General features: G+C 54.2%; 1 protein-coding gene across 4 annotated transcripts in view; it reads left to right on the top strand.

Annotated features, from left to right (window-relative positions):
* The window catches only part of PLCD3 (phospholipase C delta 3), a 29,484-nt gene extending 10,016 nt beyond the window's left edge, over positions 1–19,468 (top strand). For 2 of the 4 annotated variants that reach the window (XM_016139784.2, XM_016139779.2), the window contains exons 2-15: positions 7,050–7,211; positions 7,308–7,536; positions 7,863–7,992; positions 8,870–9,098; positions 9,422–9,623; positions 9,782–9,926; positions 10,526–10,678; positions 11,795–11,935; positions 12,052–12,202; positions 12,964–13,080; positions 13,709–13,875; positions 14,033–14,168; positions 14,277–14,426; positions 14,625–15,096. In XM_016139784.2, coding sequence (XP_015995270.2) covers positions 7,079–7,211; positions 7,308–7,536; positions 7,863–7,992; positions 8,870–9,098; positions 9,422–9,623; positions 9,782–9,926; positions 10,526–10,678; positions 11,795–11,935; positions 12,052–12,202; positions 12,964–13,080; positions 13,709–13,875; positions 14,033–14,168; positions 14,277–14,426; positions 14,625–14,713 — 2,172 coding nt within the window. In that variant the 5' untranslated portion in view covers positions 7,050–7,078 and the 3' untranslated portion in view covers positions 14,714–15,096. The other 2 variants (XM_036223617.1, XM_036223616.1) reach the window with 2 other exon arrangements.
* Positions 19,469–19,618: the final 150 nt, after the last annotated feature.

Genomic DNA, 19,618 nt, shown 5'->3' with positions numbered 1-19,618 from the left:
GAAGAGGGGCCCAGTGAGCATCTGTGTTGGGCCAGGTGTAGTGCTGAGCCTGCATTAGCCCTGATCCTATGTAATCCCTGATGCCCCCGAGGGGAAGGTGCTACTGCTGTCCTCACATTACAGATGAGAAACTCAAGGTGAAGGAGGTGAAGTCACAGGCCCAAGGCCACATAGAGTTTGCCTGCCTGCTGCTAGGCCTAATTTTCAATGATGGCTCTTTATTGCAAGAATGAATGAATACTAATTAACACCTTTGAAACACTACGCCAAGACTTTTCACATATTAGCTCATTTAACGCTCACAATCATGAGGTAGGTGGAACCATAAGTCTTATTTTACAAATGAAAAAAACAGATTCAGAGAGATTGGAAGCTAGGATGTAGCTAAGAGAGGATGTGAACCCAGGCAGTCTGGCTCAGAGTCCAAACTCAGACTACAATAAACGAATGAATGAATGAGTGATTTTTACCTGCGGAGACCCTGCTACTACTCTCCCCAACGGTGGCCCTACCAGCCTCCAGGGGTATCCCTACAGCCTTGCCAAATAAAATATAGGATTCTCAGTTAAATAATGAATATTTTGAGACATACTAAAACATCATTCGTTGTTTCTCTGAAATTCTAATTTAACTGGGCATTCTGAATTTTACCTGACAACTCTGTCTCCCCAGAGCCCCTATTTGCCTCTGTGCCCCTGATGCTCCACCCTGTCCCTAATCCACCCAGTGATAGAACACTGAGTGGGCAGATTCCTGCTCCCTGGCTTCCCTGGCCTACGGACGCCACCAAGTGCCGTAAGGCAAGAGGGCTGTCCTCATGGCCTGCCAAGGACGTCTTCTTCAGGGTGAGTGGGGCTGCTGTAGGTGGGGTTGGCAGCTGTAGGTCTCCAGAGCGGCCCCCAGTGCTGGCAGGTGCCTGCCCCAATGGTGGGGAGGGCTGGGTAGACCTCCTGGCTAAGGAGGGGCAGGATTGGGGGCTGAGGGTAGGGGAGCTGGCTCTGTCATGCCTTGTGCCACCCTACCCCTGCCTATCCTCCATCTTAAGTTCTGGGGAGCCCCCTCCCACAACTTTGGCCCCCAGACAGGCTTCACGCCTTCTCCGGCCCTGCCAGGAAGGGTGCTGCCATCTTCATCTCACTGTATCCAGCCCAGGGGCAGGAGAAGCACCGCCTGCCTTTCCCAACTTTGCTGATTCTCCAAGGAATGTTATGGACTCTGGCACCAAGCTCCGCTGGGCTCTAGCCCTATGTGACAGCCAGCCAGCCAGGGCAAGGAGGGCATGCTTGGTTCCTGAGGTGCTAGGGCTGCCTCCTGGCTAGAGGATTTGGGCAGGAAGGTGTTTTGGGACCCTTCACCATTGCGTGTCCCCTCCCAGAGCCTCATGGTCCCAGCCACTAGGCAAAGCTGCTCTTTCTCCCCCTCCCCCATTGGCATGAAGCTGTCGGCTGTCACTGTTCCCTGCATGTCTCACATTCCTGCTGGAGCCCCATGTGTCCTTCCTGAGTGTGCGGTGGCGCGCGCGCACACACACACACACACACACACACTGCCTATTTTCCTCCCCAAGCTAACCCACCTTTCTCCCTCCCACCAACCCCACCCCACGCTAATGCCCACACCCTCTACATACACACCACCCTACACACACCCTCACTCAAGACCTACCACTCCTTTCGCACTCTGCTCTCTGCATCTTACCCCTCTATCTACGTGCCCCATGACCTCACGGCAGCTTGCCCCACTTTCCCACAGCCACCGCCAGCATGCTCTGGCCCCCGCCCGTCCCCAACACAGCCCCTGCAACCCTCCCTTTCTTGGGCAGCCCACACTGCTTTCAGCTGACACGGCTTGCCTTATCTGAGCTTCAGCAGACCATCAACGAAGAGAGTGAGACTTGGAGTTCAGAGATGAGTTTGGCCTTCCCCACGACTCCTTCCAGCTCTGCCGTTGAGGCAGTTTTCTGCCCCTGCCTTTGGCCACTGGGATAGAACTGCTCAGGCCCCAGACCCCACACAGCCCAGACAGCCCAGTGGTAGTTGGGAAACTGTGGGCCTGCCCACTCCTCATCACCTCCTGAAAATAAGCAATAGGCTCAGAGAAGGTGTCTGAGCCCCAGCTGACAACATGGAACTGGAGCTGGGGGCCATGGGACCGAGAAGGACAGATGTAGTGGAACACCTGGGTCCCTCATCCCTCCCAGGGCACTGCCTCAGTTTCCTCCTTTATTATCGTTATTGAGTGCCCACTGTGGACCAGGCCCTAAATGAAGGTGCTCCATGTGCTTTAGCTCTCAGAACCACACATAGTCCTGGAGTTAGGCCTCCCCATCTCTCATGCATTCCAGCTCCTCCACGCATCGACCCGGGGGCCCTGGGCAAGTTAGAGCGCCATTCTGTGCCTCTTTACAGCTTTATTGAGAGTTCGCATGCCATACAATTTGCCCATGTAAAGTGTACAGTGGTTTCTGGCATTAACAATTTTTTAAATTGTGTTAAAATATACATAACATAAAATTGGCCATTTTAACCATTTTTAAGTAGCTACTTCATGGCAGTTATTACATTCACAATGTCACACTATGTCCAAAACTTTTTCATCACCCTAAACAGAAACTCTGTAACCATTAGGCAGTAATTCCTTTTCCTCCCCTCTCTCAGCCTTTGGTAACCGCTAATCTACTTTGTCTCTGAATTTTTTTTTTTTAATTGAAGTATAAGTGACATAGAATCTGTCTATGAATTCGATGCCTCTAGGCAACTCATATAAATGGAATCATACAATCAAACATACGATGTCATTTTAGGTCTGGCTTATTTCACTTAACATAATGTTTCCAAGATTCATTCATGCTGTAGCATATGTCAGATTTCACTCCTTTTTATGGCTGCACAATATTCCTCTGTAGAGATATACCCCATTTTGCTTATTCATCCGTCGATGGACACTTGAGTTGCTTCCACCTTTTGGCTATTGTTTGTCCTCATTTTTACTGGTATAATTTCATGATTGTTCCTCTACCTGCCAGTCAAGGTAGCCGTGGAACTGGCCCAGCCCGGCTCCAGGTTCAAGGCAGAGGTGGATAGAGAACCCATAGAAATCACAGGAGACAGAAAGCTTGTGCACCTGCTCCAAGTAGGTAGGAATGAGGTCAAGGAAATGTCTGTGGGTTTGGGCTTGGCAGGGCCTATAAATATTTACTGGGTGGCTGGGCCGAGAGCCAGATCCCTCCCACATCACTGCCCAGGGCCTGGGCCCTCCTCCTGACCTCACCCCCTTACCTCTGTGGGTCCCGCCCCTCCTGTCTGACATCCAGTCTCCCCTTTACCCCAGAAGTTCAAGCAATGGGGAAATGGAAGCACCCACTCAGGGACTCAGCACTCGGCCCAGCCTGGCTCTTCACCCTCAATCTGTTTGCCTTTTTTCATTGGGCGTGTTGTTGGGGGACAGTGTGAACCAAGGAACAGTGTGATCCAGGAGCCAGTGCCAGTTTGGTGGACAGACTAGGATGTCACCCCTTCACCCAACAAGTTCCTGGGGGACTAAGGGTGAGGGCCAGGAGCAGGGAACCTGTCCCAGTGGGAGGCTGGTGAAGAGTTCAAGCTGCCTGTCTCTATGTCCTGTTTGCAGAATGCTCTGGAAAAAGCAGGCCCTCAGTGACTCACCTCTATTTCCGGCCTTAGTCATCTGCTAGTCCCCCTCTTTTCCATCCCTCCCAACTATGGGCTTGGCAGCAGAGGGCTAGCCAGGTCAGGGGAGGTGGCCCCAGCTTCAGAGCCTGGTTATTGTGGGAACGAAGGGTCCCCTTTCTCACAGCCAAGAGGCGAGAAGGGGTGGGCTCAGTTGTGGTGGCCCCGCAGGTTTCCCTGTCTTGCCATCTACCTCATTGTTTCCCAGGATGAGAGAATTCAGAGATTGCCCAGATATGTGGCTAGAGGTATGGGATTCTGGTGAGTCTCTTGGCCTGGTGCATATAATGTTTCAGCTCTGTGTCTGGAAAGAGGAGGGTTCCACTGACCCTCCCAGAGGGCCACAGTCTAAAATAAACCCTGAGAAACCCCTTGGAGCCATTAGAGTCACAGGCTGGCCCCAAGGGGGACCTAGCCTCCTAAGGATGGCAGGTTTCTCCTCCTTCCCCTGAGATCCTGAGTCTCAATCGCAGTCACCCTCCAAGTCACAGGGTGGGTTTTTAAACACACAGATGCCCAGGCCCCAGGCTACACCTATTCGATGAGAATCTCTAGATTATGGGTTTTGCAACCTCCCGCAGGTGATACCGATGCACAGCCAGGGTTGAGAAACCCAGACTCACAGGGCCTCTGCTCTGAGGGGTCAGGGACAGGGCTGGGGATAGAGTGCACTTAGTCCTCCAGCCGTCTGTCCATCTTCCTCCCCTTTCAGAAAACACTGGCTGCAAGCCTAGCTCTGGGATGAACACTGAGGTGTTCATCCCTGCCCTAGGATTTATTAAAGTCCACTGAAATTACAATTTAGGTGGGATGTTTGTTTGTTTGTTTTAAAGTAAAAAGTGCTGTTGGTGGTCTGGGATGGAGAACTCCCATTTGAGGATAAATCAAGAAAGGCTTTCTAGAGGAGGTGATATCTGAGCTGGACTTTCAAGGATGCCAGTATGAAGAGAAGGGAGAAGGATCCTACAAAGGCTCCAGTAGAGAGTAAAAGAGGAAAAGCCCAGAGGTTTGACTTGATTTCTTAGGTCAGAGTTTGCAATTGGGCAAGCAGGGTCCTTGGGATCTGGGTTTCTCAACCCCAGCACATAGCCTAAAGCCAAATCCAGTTTTGGGGGTTTGTTAAAATAAAGGGAGGAAGAGAAGCCCACAGTCCTGTTTCCTTTGTCCCACCCAGTGGTGTTTTGGGTTTGTTTGTTTGTCTGTTTCAATTCCATTTAGTTGCCAACATTGAAAAATCTAGAGGCTTCTCATACAAATCCAGACCCTGGTTCTCTGGAAATTCTGAGCCCTCATCTAGCCCTGGCGGCCCCCTCCTTCCAAAGGGCACGGGCACTACAGTTTGCCCATTTCCCACCCCTTCTATTGTCCCCTGGCTCTGAAACCTTTGCTTTTGACCCCCGCTGTGACCAATCTAAGCAGGGTGTGGCACCAGCGGGATGAGCAGCATCTTGGCTGAATTTTGGATTTTGTAGCAGGTTCTACTGTGGTCTCCATTTTATGAATGGAGAACTTGAGGCTTAGAGCAGCCCCAGGTTAGTGCCACCAAAGCTGCGTAACTGCGAAGCGACAGAGTTGGGACCTGACTCCCTGGAATCCCGTGTTTAAATTCTCTTTCCAGAAATATTTGCAAATCATATATCTGATAAGGGGCTAATATCCAAAATATATATATATTAAAAAAAATTCGTACAACGCAATAGCAAAAACCCGAACAATCCTATTAAAAAATGGGCAGATCTGAATAGACATTTTTCCAAAGATGGCCAACAGGTACATGAAAAGATGCTTTACATCATTAATTATCAGGGAAATGCAAATCAAAACCACAATGAGATATCACCTCATATATTAGAATGGCTATTATAAAAAAGACTAGAAATAACAGGTATTGGCAAGGATGCAGAGAAAATGAAACCCATGTGCACTGTTGGTGGGAATATAAATTGGTGCAGCCACTATGGAAAACAGTATGGAGGTTCCTCAAAAAATTAAAACTAGAACTATCATATGACTCAGCAATTCCACTTTAGGGCATTTATCTGAAGAAAATGAAAATATTAATTTGAAAAGACATATACACCTTCATGTTTGTTGCAGCCTTATTTACAACAGACAAGATATGAAACAAAGTGTTCGTCAATGGATGAATGGATAAAAAAATGTGATGTGTGTGTGTGTGTATACACATCATATATATACACACACACACACATAAACACACACACATATATATGTGTGTGTTTGTGTATAATTACGGACAAACACAATGGAATAAAAAAGAATGAAATCTTGCCATCTGCAATAACATGATAGACCTCGAGAGCATTATGCTAAGGAAAATAATCAAAAAGAGAAAGAAGTCATATACTGTAGTATCTCTCATGTGGAATTCAAAATAAATAAATTAATCAAAAAACAAGCTCATGGATACAGAGAACAGATTGGCGGTTGCCAGAGGCGGGGCAGGGGTTGGGAGTGAGGTGTAGGAGAAACTGGTGAACATTTTTTTAATTTAAATTAAATATGAAATAAATAAATGAATTCTACTCTTTCCTATCTACCCTTGTCCAGGGTGGTAGCGGAGGTGAGTGGGGTCAGGAAGATGGGAGCAGGAACAGAAGGGTTCAGTGTCATGGCCAAGGGCAAAGGTACCAGAGCCTGACCTCCAGGGTTTGAAACCTGCTTCTACCACGTCCTGGAAAGCCGTCGAATTCTGGCCAACGGCTGCATCTTCTGTGTATTTGGTTCCTCGTGTGTTAATAATGAGCAGGGGCTGCGGTGTGTGCAGTAGGTATTTTGTGAGCATTCTGTCTTTTTAAGGAAGGTGGACACTGTGACCAGAGAGCACATGTGGGCTGCGGGGGGTTGCATGAGGTTGTGGGCAAGTGGAAGTGCCAAATGTCACAGGAGACCATACTTTCAGTGGGTACCACCAGGGCACAAAAAGGACACCTTTGTGTGTCAGGAAAGCTAAGGCAGGTCCTAATGGTCTTGACCTGGGATCCTGGGAAAGCAGAGGTAAGGAGCTTGGGTTGCAGCAGGAGAGATTTAGTTAGATCATGAGACTACTTTCCTGATGGTCAGGTTTTCACATCAAGGGAAAAAAATTGATGACATTCTGGGCTTGAAGGCTAGAGGCTGTAATGGAGGGGTGTGGCAGAAAGGGCGACCTTTGGTGAGGCCTGAGTCCCACGTGTGCCTGAGGGGTTGCTCTGCTCCAGGGCACAGGTTGCTGCTGCTTGGCAGGGAGAAAGGGCACGGGGGCGGGGCGGCACATCAAGCTTCGAGTCAAACCCCAGTGATGGGAGCATGTTCCACGAAGGAGATCCACCCACCCACACTCCTGGCATTTGCACCCCGCAGGCCTGACTGAGGATGAGGACGTTCAAGCCATGCTGAGGGGCTCCCGGCTCTGCAAGATCCGCTCGAGGACATGGCAGAAGGAGCGACTGTACCGGCTGCAAGAGGACGGCCTGAGCGTGTGGTTCCAGCGGAAAATCCCGCGCGCACTGTCGCAGCACATCTGTGAGCCGAGGCGGGTGGGGCGCCGGGCGGGCTAGGGACCGTGCCTGGCCGGCCTGCCGCCTCTGATCTGCTGCGTGTGGCTGTCCCTCCCCGCAGTCTTCGTGCAGCACATCGAGGCCGTCCGCGAGGGCCACCAGTCCGAGGGCCTGCGGCGCTTCGGGGGCGCCTTCGCGCCTGCGCGCTGCCTCACCATCGCCTTCAAGGGCCGCCGCAAGAACCTGGACCTGGTGGCGCCCACCGCCGAGGAAGCTCAGCAGTGGGTTCGCGGCCTGGCCAAGCTGCGCACGCGCCTCGATGCCATGAGCCAGCGCGAGCGCCTCGACCAATATCCTGCCGGCGAGGGTGGCAGGCCTGGGGGTGAAGGGAGGCCAGCACTGTGCCTGGAGGACCCCAAGCGAGTGGGGATGTAGCCCGATCCTTAGGGAGTCCACGGTCTGAGCCAGAGCCCCTAGTCTTTAGAACTGAGGAGGGGTACGCGGCCTCGCGGCTCCAGGGAACCCCAGTCCCATAGAGGACACCCCACCGCTGTACTCGAGGAGCCCACAGGCTCCTACACATGGGAGTCCCCTGGTGGTGGTAACATGGCTGTCAGTTAGTGGTCATCTGGGAGCGGTGCCCAGCCTGTGCTTGGTATTTCCTGAGCACTCACACCTGGATCCACTGCTACTTGCACCGGGCAGACTCCAACCAGGACAGTAAGATGAGCTTCAAGGAGATCAAGAGCCTGCTCAGAATGGTCAACGTGGACATGAATGACATGTATGCCTACCGCCTCTTCAAGGTGGGCATGTGCTACCACTCTGACCTCTGACCGCTGCTCTCTGCCCTCCCCCAGACAACTGAGTCATCAGCTTCCCTCCCCACACAGGTTTTGTGGAAAAAGTGGCCTCTCCCAGCAGAAAGGCCACATCTGGGGCTACTTATCCTTAATCCTCCCCTAAGGCCACTGGGCCAGGATGGGAGTGCAGCCCAGAGCTTCTTTCCTCACTCTCGGGCAGGGCCCAAGGGTAGGAGCATCACAGGCCTCCCTGCCCCTCCCAGGTGAGCCACACAACTGTAGTTTTCATTTCTCTAAGTCCACAGGGCACTCTTTGCACAGGTGACCGTGCACGGCTTACACATAGGAGCACAGAGAGGGGCCCACAGGGCTGGGTTCTGCATCCACGGCCCAGTCAGAGCATGTGTGGATGTTGACTATGTGACCAGCCTGTGACATTGAAAGATAGGAGAGCCATGGCACCTGTACCCCTGGGCCAGCAGCTCCACCTGGATCCTCAGTTCTCTGTTGCTCATTGACCCTGGGTGTGAACGTAGGAATGTGAGAATTGGAATGTGTACACATGGGAGAGGAAGTTGTGGCACGGGAGCTCAGTTCTGCCCCAGGGTCACCATTTTTTCCTCCCACATCTTGTTTCGTGAGGTAGGTGATGGTACAGAGGGACAGGCACTAAACCCGAGAGACTTTCCTTAGCATCTTGGTCCTGCGAGTTACCCTCTACGTGAACTTGAGCCAGATAGGAGCCTCACTAGCTCTCAGTTTCTCTACGGGTGAAATGGGGGACATCTGCCTTCCTGGCTGTGGTAGATGACAGGTGCATCAGTACAGGCCAGCTTTCCCAGGGTGTTGCCTCCTCTACCTCTCTTCCCCTACTTTCTAGGAGTGTGATCACTCCAACAATGAGCGGCTGGAAGGGACTGAGATCGAGGAGTTTCTGCGGCGGCTGCTCAAACGCCCCGAGTTGGAGGAGATCTTTCATCGGTACTCAGGCGAGGACCGCGTGCTGAGCGCCCCTGAGCTGCTGGAGTTCCTGGAGGACCAGGGCGAGGACGGAGCCACTCTGGCCCGTGCGCAGCAGCTCATCCAGAACTATGAGCTCAACGAGACAGGTGGGGGTCTGACAGATGGGTTGGGGTCAACACAGCCCTAGTCTTGGTGTTTGACAGGTCTGGGTTCCCAGCTAAGCGGGCTGTGCTATTACTGGCTGTGGGCACCATCTTGGGCAGATTATCTTGCCTCTAGCCACATCTGTAAAATGCCATAGTAATGTACCTTCGTCACAGAGTTTGGCTGAAGATTAAATGGCATAACTTTGTAGAATTCAGTCAGTAGACAGGTGCTCATTATTACTAAGTGGAGCTTTGGGGGCATTTGGGGCCAGACATGGGGGTCCCCCATGTGGCCTGATGTTCTCTCCCGCCCATCCCTGTAGCCAAGCAGCATGAGCTGATGACACTGGATGGCTTCATGATGTACTTGTTGTCGCCCGATGGGGCTGCCCTGGACCCGGCCCACACGTGTGTGTTCCAGGACATGGACCAGCCCCTTGCCCACTACTTCATCTCCTCCTCCCACAACACCTATCTGACCGACTCTCAGATCGGGGGCCCCAGCAGCACCGAGGCCTATGTAAGGTACCAGAGGGACGGTGGCGGTGAACACTCCTGGGAGCCCAGCTTGGGGGCCTCAATTCCCACCGTGAGCTTCTAAGAGGCCACCTGGCTCGGCCTGTCCATTTCCCTGCTCTGTGCCACCCATATGACACCTTGCCTATCTGTTTGTCTGTCCGCAGGGCCTTTGCCCAGGGATGCCGCTGCGTGGAGCTGGACTGCTGGGAGGGGCCAGGAGGGGAACCCGTCATTTACCACGGCCACACGCTCACCTCCAAGATCCTCTTTCGAGACGTGATCCAGGCTGTGCGCGACCATGCCTTCACGGTGAGCACCTGGGACCCCCCTGTCCTGCCCAGAGAATCGCTTATTCACCAGCTGCTACTGGGACAACTGGCCAGCGGGGTAGGATAGAGCTGAGTGAGAGGCTCCTGTCTCTCACTCTCATATTCAGTCAATGCATTAAAATCACAAAATTTCGAGAAGAAAACCTTGGCGTACAGAAGGACATTTTAATCATGACTCCCAGAAAGTAAGCCGTAAAAGAGAAGCTTAACGTGGCGTCTACATAAAATTGCAATTTCAGTCAAGCTGTACAAATCTTACTGTCAAAAAATGATGAGCTGGGGGAAAAGGTTGCAACCTAATGACTTGGTCAATGTCATTAACATATAAAGAGCATTTATAAAAGAAAACCATTCCTGCGGCTGCCCTCAGCCTCCCAGATAGCCCACCCCTTCCCTGAGGCCCCATATCTGACATCTGCCAGCTCTGTGTTTCCCGTCCCAGAGTGGGTTCTCCAGAGCCCCATTTTGGCTGCCTGTCCTGAGGGGGGCTGGGGCCTGGGTGTAGCAAGGGTCCCGGTTGAGATAAAAGGGAGAGAGAAGGGGCGAGTGACTCTGAGTTGCTACCCCTCCTCTCCACAGCTGTCCCCATACCCTGTCATCCTATCCCTCGAGAACCACTGTGGGCTGGAGCAGCAGGCTGCCATGGCCCACCACCTTCGCACCATCCTGGGGGACATGCTGGTAACACAGGCACTGGACTCCCCGAACCCTGAAGAGCTGCCATCCCCAGAGGTGAGGCTCCCAGACCCCTCGCCTGGGTGGGGAGGGGTCTGTCTGCAGTCCAACATCCACCCCTGCTCCTGTCACTTCCCTGGTTCGGGACCCCTCACCTCTCTCCGCCTTAACCTGCCCCTGCTCCTCCCTTCATCCTGCATCTCCACACTGTGGGCTCGTCACTCTCCTGCCCTTCATTCTTGACTAAACCCACCCCAGCCTCTCGCCTGGCATCGACCATCCATGACCTGGCTCTGACCTCCCTGTTCCGTCTTGCTGCCCACATTGTCCCTGAAAGCTCAGCCATTCCCTCCTCGAAGGGTATGGTTGACTCTTACCCCACTTGGAGCTCCCTTTCCAGCCATCTGGCTTGCCAAGCCCCACCTGCTTAGAATCCTAGCAGGGCCTAAACCGCCTCTTCCTGTGGCCTCAGAAACTTCCCCAGCATTCTAGCCAGAGGTGGTCTGGCTGCCTGCCTTTCCTCCAAAACCTCAGAGCATTTTATCTGCTTTCTCAGGACATCTGCTTGAGAAAACTCTCCTCCTACTCCCAACCCCAAATATGCAAGGAATGTGATTCACCTTTGTGTGTGTAATGTTATTTTTTTTATTAGCATAAAAAAAATGCATATGGGTAAAAAATTGAGCTATATCTAAGTGAATACGATGGAAAATCGGTTTTCTTCCACTCAGGCTCACCCTTGTACTATTTCACAAGAAGTGACCATCTTCAACCGTTTCTTGTGTGTCCTTCCAGAATTTTCCCATGCATATATACCTTTGTCCATAGCTTTGTTCTCTTTCAAATGTTACACAAAAAAGATCATGCGATTCCGTGTTCTACGTTCATCTTTCACATGAGATCGTTTTTGAAGAGGACGCCTTCTCTTTCAGTCCTGAGCTGCCTCCTTCATTTTAACAGCTGCCGTGATGTTTGGAGGGACCTCACTAGCCGGTTCCCTGTTGATGGCCTCACAGGTCGTTTCCTGGTTTTTCCTATTAGAAACCACTTATCTCTGTGTCCCCTTTCCTGCTTCTCACCCCCAGCCAGCCCCTCACACAGTGGTGGCTGAATGACTGACCAGCCGGTCGACATAGGGGAGAGGGCTTAATCCTTCCATGTCGGCCTCTACAGCGGCTGAAGGGCAGGGTGCTGGTGAAGGGGAAGAAGCTGCCAGCCGCTCGGAGCGAAGACGGTCGCATTCTCTCGGACCGGGAGGAGGAGGAGGAGGAAGAGGAAGAAGAGGGAGCAGAGGCTGCAGAGCAGAGGCGGCGGGTGAGTGCGCTGGGCTGGGCAGGGGCTTGGTGCAACTGTGGAGCTTGGGGAAGGGACGGGGAGGGAAGAGGACTAGGGACTGGAACTGGCGGCACCCCCAAGGCTCGTCTTCCCAGGCCAAGCAGATCTCCCCAGAACTGTCGGCCCTGGTCGTGTACTGCTGTGCCACCCGCCTGCGGACCCTGCGCCCTGTCCCCGTCCCGCCCCAGCCCTGCCAGGTCAGCTCCCTCAGCGAGCGCAAGGCCAAGAAGTTCATCCGAGAGGCAGGTAGGAGCTGGCACATCAGGGTTCTGGGGGGCGGAGGGCGGCCTGCAGGAGTTTGAGAGGGCTTTGTGGGGGGCGGCACAAAGAGGTCATGAGGGGCTCAGGGAATGAGTACCCAGCACATGCCGAGCACCGGGCCGGGGCTACGTGGAGGGGAGAGGGCTCAGGGAGGGGAGGCTGCTGTCTGCCTTCACCTGGAACACAACCTATTGTCGGGGCCAGACATGGCTGGGTAATTATGATGTGCGGTGATCAGGCAGGGAGGACATGACAGCAGCTGGGGGAGCCAGCAGAAGGGAGTGAGATCAGGGCGGGGATTTCTGAGTCTGTGATGCCTGAGAAGACACCTGACAGAAGTATGAGGAAGAAGCAGCCAGGTGATAGAAGAGATTTCCAGACAGGAAGAGCAGCTTGCAGAAAGGCCTGGAGGCATGACACACAGGAAGGGTTCCGGGAACCGGGTGTGGCTGGAGGGCACATGTGGGATGAGTGACGAGAGACAGGGATGTCAGCCGAGGGCCAGGTGTTTTGCACACTCAGCCGAGGAAGTGGGGACTTGGAGCTGGGATGCAGTGCAGGGCTGTGGGAGGGGGTCCCTGCCTCTCCCCGGACTTCAGTAACCTTCCTCATGAGGTTCCCGTGCCCACTGAGTCAGAGAAGAGTAGGTGGGGATGGGAATTCAGACTTTGTTCTCAGCTAGTCCCCGGAGTTGAGGGAGGGACACCCTAGGGGCCCGTCACAGTCCAGCCCCAACTCTCCCCCAGGGAACAGCTTCATCAGGCACAATGCTCATCAGCTGACCCGCGTTTACCCACTGGGGCTGCGGATGACCTCGGCTAACTACAGCCCCCAGGAGATGTGGAATTCAGGCTGTCAGCTGGGTGAGTGGGACAGCTGAGCGGGTAGTGGGCAGGGTACTGCTTTGTGGGGTGGCTCCTGGGGTGCCATGGGAGGCCCCAGGAGTGATGCGGCCACACTGCTTTCCAGAAGGTGGAAAAAAATGTGTTGTTGATCATAACAATTCAAAGACTTGTTAGCAAGATATGCTTGTTCTTGACAGTGTAAAAGTCTCACATTTTTTATGAAGGTAAAAGTTAAAAAAAAAAATAAAAACCCCACCCAACACACAGATGCACATGAACCCCTGGCAGCCCCAGGCCGAGCCTGCCAAGGGAGGGGAGTGCGGTCCCCTTGGGAGTAGGTATGGAGATTTCAGGCCTCCTCAGGCCCGGGCTCTGGCCCAGCCCCAGCCGTGAGGGCGGGGGCTTCTCTGGCATGCCCCACTCAGGCCCACACTCGGGCCTCAAGGGATTTCAGGTGACAGTGGGCTCTTGATCCCCTGGCTGCTATGACGCACCCCGAAGCCATGGTGGGGGTGGGGCTGCACTACCCACACAGTAGGACCCTGGGCCCTCTGTAGAGAGGAACTGAGTCCTCTGCCCACAGGGCCTGTCTGGGGGAAAGGACAGGGAGGGGAGGACAACTGTCCTGACCCTGTTATGTCCACAGTGGCCCTGAACTTCCAGACGCCGGGCTACGAGATGGATCTCAATGCGGGGCGCTTCCTCATCAACGGGCAATGTGGCTACGTCCTGAAACCTGCCTGCCTGCGGCAGCCCGACACACACTTTGACCCTGAGTGCCCTGGACCCCCCAAAACTACTCTCACCATCCAGGTCAGCAGCCCTGGGGGCAGAGCTGGCTCTGGAGGTCCTAGTCCACAGGGAGCCAGGCTGAAGTGGAGAGAGGCAGCAGAGGATGGCTTGGTGGGAGGGCATCTGAGTGTGAGTCCTGCAGAGGGGCCAGGCTGAGGCTCCTCTTCATCCCCTGCAGGTGCTGACTGCACAGCAGCTGCCCAAGCTGAACGCTGAGAAGCCAAACTCCATTGTGGACCCCCTGGTGCGTGTTGAGATCCACGGGGTGCCCGCAGACTGTGCTCGAAAGGAGACCAACTACGTGCTTAACAATGGTGGGTGGGCCTTCTGGTGGAAGTGGGGTGGGGCAGACAGCAGAGGATGCAGGGAGGGGCGGGGCTGCCCAGGGCCGGCTGGCTCTGACTGCCTTGCCTGTGCCCTAGGCTTCAACCCCCGCTGGGGGCAGACCCTGCAGTTCCAGTTGCGGGCTCCAGAGCTGGTGCTGGTCCGGTTTGTGGTAGAAGATTATGACACCACCTCCCCCAATGACTTTGTGGGCCAGTTTACACTGCCTCTCAACAGCCTGAAGCAAGGTTGGTGGGGTTGGTGAGGGAAGAGACAGGGGTCTGGGGCCCTAGAACCTACCCTGTTCACCAGGGCCACAAATTTCCTGTGGGAGCCTCCCCTGAGCCAAAACCAAGCTGGGCCCCAGCCCCAGGCGTGGGATGTGGCCAGCCCTGGGCCTGCAGGTGGCAGGCAGTGAACCTGAGGCCTGGCTACCCTCCCCACAGGGTACCGTCACATCCACCTGCTTTCCAAGGATGGGGCCTCACTGTCACCAGCCACGCTCTTTGTCCATATCCGCATCCAGAGCTCCTGAGGGCCTCTGCAGGTGCGTCTGCATCATCCCGTGGCAGAGACTCTCTCCGCCTTTGGGGTGGAGGGGCGGCGTGAGTACCAGCCCATCTAGCCTGTCCACATTTCAGGCTCAGGCTCTGGTCTCAACTGGGTGCGGAGGGTTGCCTTGGCCCCTTCTGAAGAACAGGTAGTCAATCTTTTCCCTGCAACCCTGAGACCTTGAGGTGGCACCAGCTCCTCGAGTCCTCTGCTCGCCCTCGTCATGGCTTACAAAGAGCCAGGGCGGCTGCTGCCAGAACTGGGAAGCAGTTCCCATGAGCCCTCAGCCCCTCTCCTCTGCCCCCTGAAAGAAGTCCAGCCATACCCCTTATCTCCCCATCCCCCCCCCCCAGGCATTGGCTACCCCCTTAGGTTCTCCCTGGGCTCCTCCCTCCAGCTCTTGAACCTGAGCTCCCTTCCCCTGCTAAAGAAAGAAGAGCTGAGGCTGGGAGCCCTGGGGACACCAGAAGTAGGTTTTTAGCTTGTGTCACAGACGAGCCCTGGAGAGGACACTAGAACAAGACTATTTTTAAAAATAAAGAAGTTTATCACTGCCACCCGCTGCCTACCTACCTCTGATGCTACACCCAGGCCTATGAGAAGGGACGGGGGCTGAGGGAGTCCCCTGGGCCTCTTCCTCCAGAAGCATTTGGGTTTGTCTAGATGCCAGGGGGTTCTAGAGATGCCATAGCTCAAAATAGCCCTGACCCCTGCTCTTAGCTTAAAGCTGCTGCCAGCATCACAAGACTCTGAGGACACCAATAACAAGCTGCCCCACCAACCCTATGAGGGGCCTTGAATAGGGAGGCGGCAGCTAGATGGGCTTCTGCCAGAAAAGAACTGTTACGGCCCTTAAGGAGATGGAGACAACTCTGCGGGGCCTTAGACAGACCCCCACCTTTCAGACTTAGTGGGGTTTAAGGTCCCTGTCTACTCAGTAGACAAATCCCAGACTTGGGGCTTACCTTCCACCAGCCAACCAATCTTTTAGACAAAGGCCTGGAAGGCAGTGGCTGCTCCAGGCTGTCTCTGGAGACGGGAGATTGTGCTGAGTCGCCAGATGACAGAAACTAGAGAAAGCCTGTCAGAAAAGTGACTTTCTGGGGTTCAATGTGGACCCTGGCATTCTGGGTTCCACCAAGTAACAGAAGCAACACAACACAGGCAGAGTTTGCCAGCGGTTCCTGAAGGCGGGCCATGTCCTCTCAGGCTGCAGCTCAGGGCCCAGGTTCCCTGGAAAGGGGCTCAGAGGCACTGGCCATGGGGGCCTGAAAGGAACATGGAGCCAGGGAACGGGTGAAAAGTTCCAAAGGGAGAGAAGAGCTGGAGGGAAGTCTAGGTGGTTACTCGGGCTCCTCCTCAGAGAGCTGGCTCAGCAGATGTGCAGTGGGGCCTAGTGACCTGCAGTGTTAAACACACCCTGGGTGGCTCGACAGAACCACCCAGCCCCTGGCCCAGAGGGACAATGTGGCATCTGGGCAAGCAGGAAGGGGCGGTGCCAGGGCCCTCCATCAGAGGAGCCACCCCTGGCCCTGCCGAGGAGGGCTACTATCCCCAGCCGTGGAAGCCTGGCCCAGAGCCCGGCCACTGCTCTTACACAGAGTGCCGCTGGGCCGGTACCGGCTCCGCGCTGGTGGGTGGGAGAAGTCTGAAGAAAAGAGCCAAGTTTGCCTTGAAAGGACAGCGTTGCCAAAGGCATCTTCAAAAGCTGTCCCAGCGCTGTGGTCACGAGGGCCTTTCCCGCAGGGCACTGTCACCCTCAGGAAGAAAGGGCGCTCTAGCCCAGGCTACGGGGGCTCGTCTGTCCCACTGACACCTGCAGTCCAGAGGAAAACCAGGAGGGCAGAAGGGTTTTATTCAGCTGCTTCCTTTATTAGAAACAAGTGAGATGTATCAAGCGGAACAACAATGCATTTGGTATTTCGACCCCAACCCTGGAAATGGATGCCCCTCCCACGGCCCAGAGAAAAGCCAAGACGAAAAGGTGAAGCTACCCCCTCCCCTGTTCCCAGGTGCGGCACCTCGCCTATAGTCAGTATTTTTTAATTTAAATCAATGAAGTCGTCCCGCACAGCCTCTCTTGGGACAGTCTGTGTGCAAGCCTGCCTTCACTCTGGAGTAGGGCAGAACCGAAGCCTTGGGTCTCCCTTGGTTCTGGGGCAGGTGGGCCAGACCACAAGGTTTCTTCCTGGCCCAGCAGGTTTTGGCCAGATTCGCTCTGCCCCCCTGCTCTGCCCAACTGCCCCTCCCCCTCTCCTAGACCGCAGCTCCAGGCCCTCGGGGCATCCCCTGGGTTGGTAAAATGCTGGTCGTCTTTAGGTAAAGAATTAAAGACTACAGGGACACCAACTCTGGGCTTCAGTGAGCCAGCAAGGGTAGGGGCGATGGCAGTTAGAAGGCAGGTATAGGCAAGGCCTGAAATCTATAAACCTAGGAGTCGAAGTGGCTTGGTGTGGGCCGGCCTTCAGACCAGACGCCAGCGTCTTCGGAAGTAGGCATATGTGGGGTAACAACCCTAGACAGACCTCAATCCAGAGCTGAGACCTCCCTTCTACCCAGGTCACTCCCCACATAGAGACCGGAGGCCGTGAGAACTTGCCGCAGGGTCAGGAGTCAAATGCAGAATCAATCCAAAGGCAGGAGGTAAACATCTAGAAACACGGGAATTCAAAAGCCCAGTGCCAGCAAGGAGTACTGGTGGCAGAGTGAGGGCCACACCTTGGGATGCTCCCCAACAGCAGTTACCTGAGGCAGGTACCAGGTGATGAGGCCCTGGGCCTCTTCCTTGTTTGGTTCCAGCCAGCGATGGCTCTGCCATCCTGCAAGGCTCTTTGTGGGGAGGCCCTGAATCCCAAGCAATAGTTCTTTCTGAGCTCTCTGACCTGAAGTCCGGGAAGGGGTTGAGTGAAGAAGCCAGTGACTGTTTGGACGAAAAGGAGACTAACAGCAGCCAGCAAGCAGACTCCCGCAGCCCTGGGTGGTGATGCCGAGAGAGGGGCAGGGTCCCCACCATGAGCGGCAGAGTCCAAGGAGCAGGCCACATAGTTTTAGAGGGAGACAAGGCCTTTCCAGGAGATGTTCCTTCTGGAGCAGGTGCGGGCCTCACAGTTTCCATTCCATGACCTGGTTTAACCAGGCGAGGCTCGCTCCAGGGGCTGTTTTACACCCCAAATTTCAGAAGCATTTCAGGCTGGGACTTGGCCCAGAGCTGACCAAGCCTCCAACGGGGAGCGTTTCCAAGTTCCGGGTCCTGCCCAAAGTAGGAAAGAGCTGGGCACTTTGTTCTTTGATATCCTTGGGAGCCTGCACAGGGTAAGCAGCTCTAGGACTGGGGGCGTCACATGTCTGATGTCTGGGAGGCTGTACGGCAAGCCCCTGCCTCTCCAATTCCTTCTGTGCAGAATGCAGTGCGCATCTTGCTAAGAACAGCAGCTTCTTTGGTCTGGGTATCTTGGAGTCAAGGAGTCAAAGGTCAGCCACGATCGCTGGTGTCTGCAGTTTGCAGCACAGGGACAATAGAAGTGAGGCCCCTAGAGGCCTCTGATGAAAATCCAATCCAGTCTGCAAAGAGCGGGCAACATTCCGGCAAGTGGCACAGCTCCCATACCAAGCACAATTTCCTCCAGCTTTGGGTACTCTGCAGAATTAGCCTCTGACAAACTTCACCAAAACCCACAGCCTGAAACATAGCTCTGCTGGCCTGCAGAGCATGGCTTCAGTTAGTAGGACTAGGCTGAGGCTGGCCTCCTGGCTAAGACTTCATTCCCCCTACAAGTAGCTGAGGTGAAAGCCAGGAAATGTCCCACACATCCCGCTATCCACCCATTTACTTTCTCCTAGAGCAAAAGTTACATACAAGCCTGGATGGGGGCTGCTGACAATTCCACGGCCCAACCCTCCCAAGCCACTTGGCTAAGCACAAGTGAAGATCGTCTATATGAAGAGCCACACGAGTAGAGGCTCCATTACTTTTGGAGAAACTGGCAGCATCAATAACCAGCACCCCCACCACAAAAACCCACCAAACATCATCAGTGAAAATCGGCCTCAGACAATGGCAACATGAAATCATTTCTACTGCCAAGTCTACACTGGCACCTAACCACCACTCCCTGCCACTCCTCGCAGGCTGTGCGGAAAAGAGCACAAGAGATGGCCAATGGGTTGGAAGGCACAGGCCAAGGTCCCGTGGCTGAAGGGGTCTGGGAACCGGCCCCGTACCATCCTTGCCCAGCTACCCTGGGGCATCAAGGTGCTGGCTCTTTGCTCTAAGATGAGCTAAGTAGGGCTTGCACTGACATGGCCTCCACAGGGTCCCAGGCGCTACGAGGAGGTCAAAAGTCCCCTTCGAACTGCCAGTTACCCCAGGGAGTGGAAAAACAGTCTCACAGGGTACTCATGCCTATAAGGTTGACAACAGCTGGCTAAAGAGTTGGCTGGATGACTTCCTACAGGGAGCAGGCCAAGAGGATGGAAGAAGGGACTCAAGGAAACCTGCTTCCACAGATCATCGCCGATGCCCAGTTCAGAATGCAGAAAAGGCCCAGCACCTGCAAGAAAGCCTCTGAGTAGGGTCGGCCCCAGCTAGGACTCCACCTGCCACCTGTGAGATCTGAGCCCTTCCCAAAGCAGGGCATAGTCTCTCCACCTTCCCCTGCCTTCCCGAAGCCAATCTTTCCAGCTGATTCAGAAGGGGAATGGGATAGGATTCCCCACATTGTCCTTCTTCTGCTCCCCCAAGAAAAGTCAATTCCTGCTTTCAGAAGGAAACAATTCACTGTACCAGTATGTCTGTCTGGCACCGTCCGTGGTTCTAATTCTGAGGAATGATCTGGATTCAGCTTTTCTTTAGAGACCAAACATCCTTGTACATGTGGAACATGAAAGA

Source organism: Rousettus aegyptiacus, unplaced genomic scaffold (genome assembly GCF_014176215.1).
Source record: "Rousettus aegyptiacus isolate mRouAeg1 unplaced genomic scaffold, mRouAeg1.p scaffold_m13_p_6, whole genome shotgun sequence".
In the NCBI taxonomy this organism is placed as follows: Eukaryota; Metazoa; Chordata; class Mammalia; order Chiroptera; family Pteropodidae; genus Rousettus; species Rousettus aegyptiacus.
The sequence above is the reverse complement of the archived record's forward strand: the minus strand, read 5'-3'. Positions and strand labels throughout refer to the sequence as shown.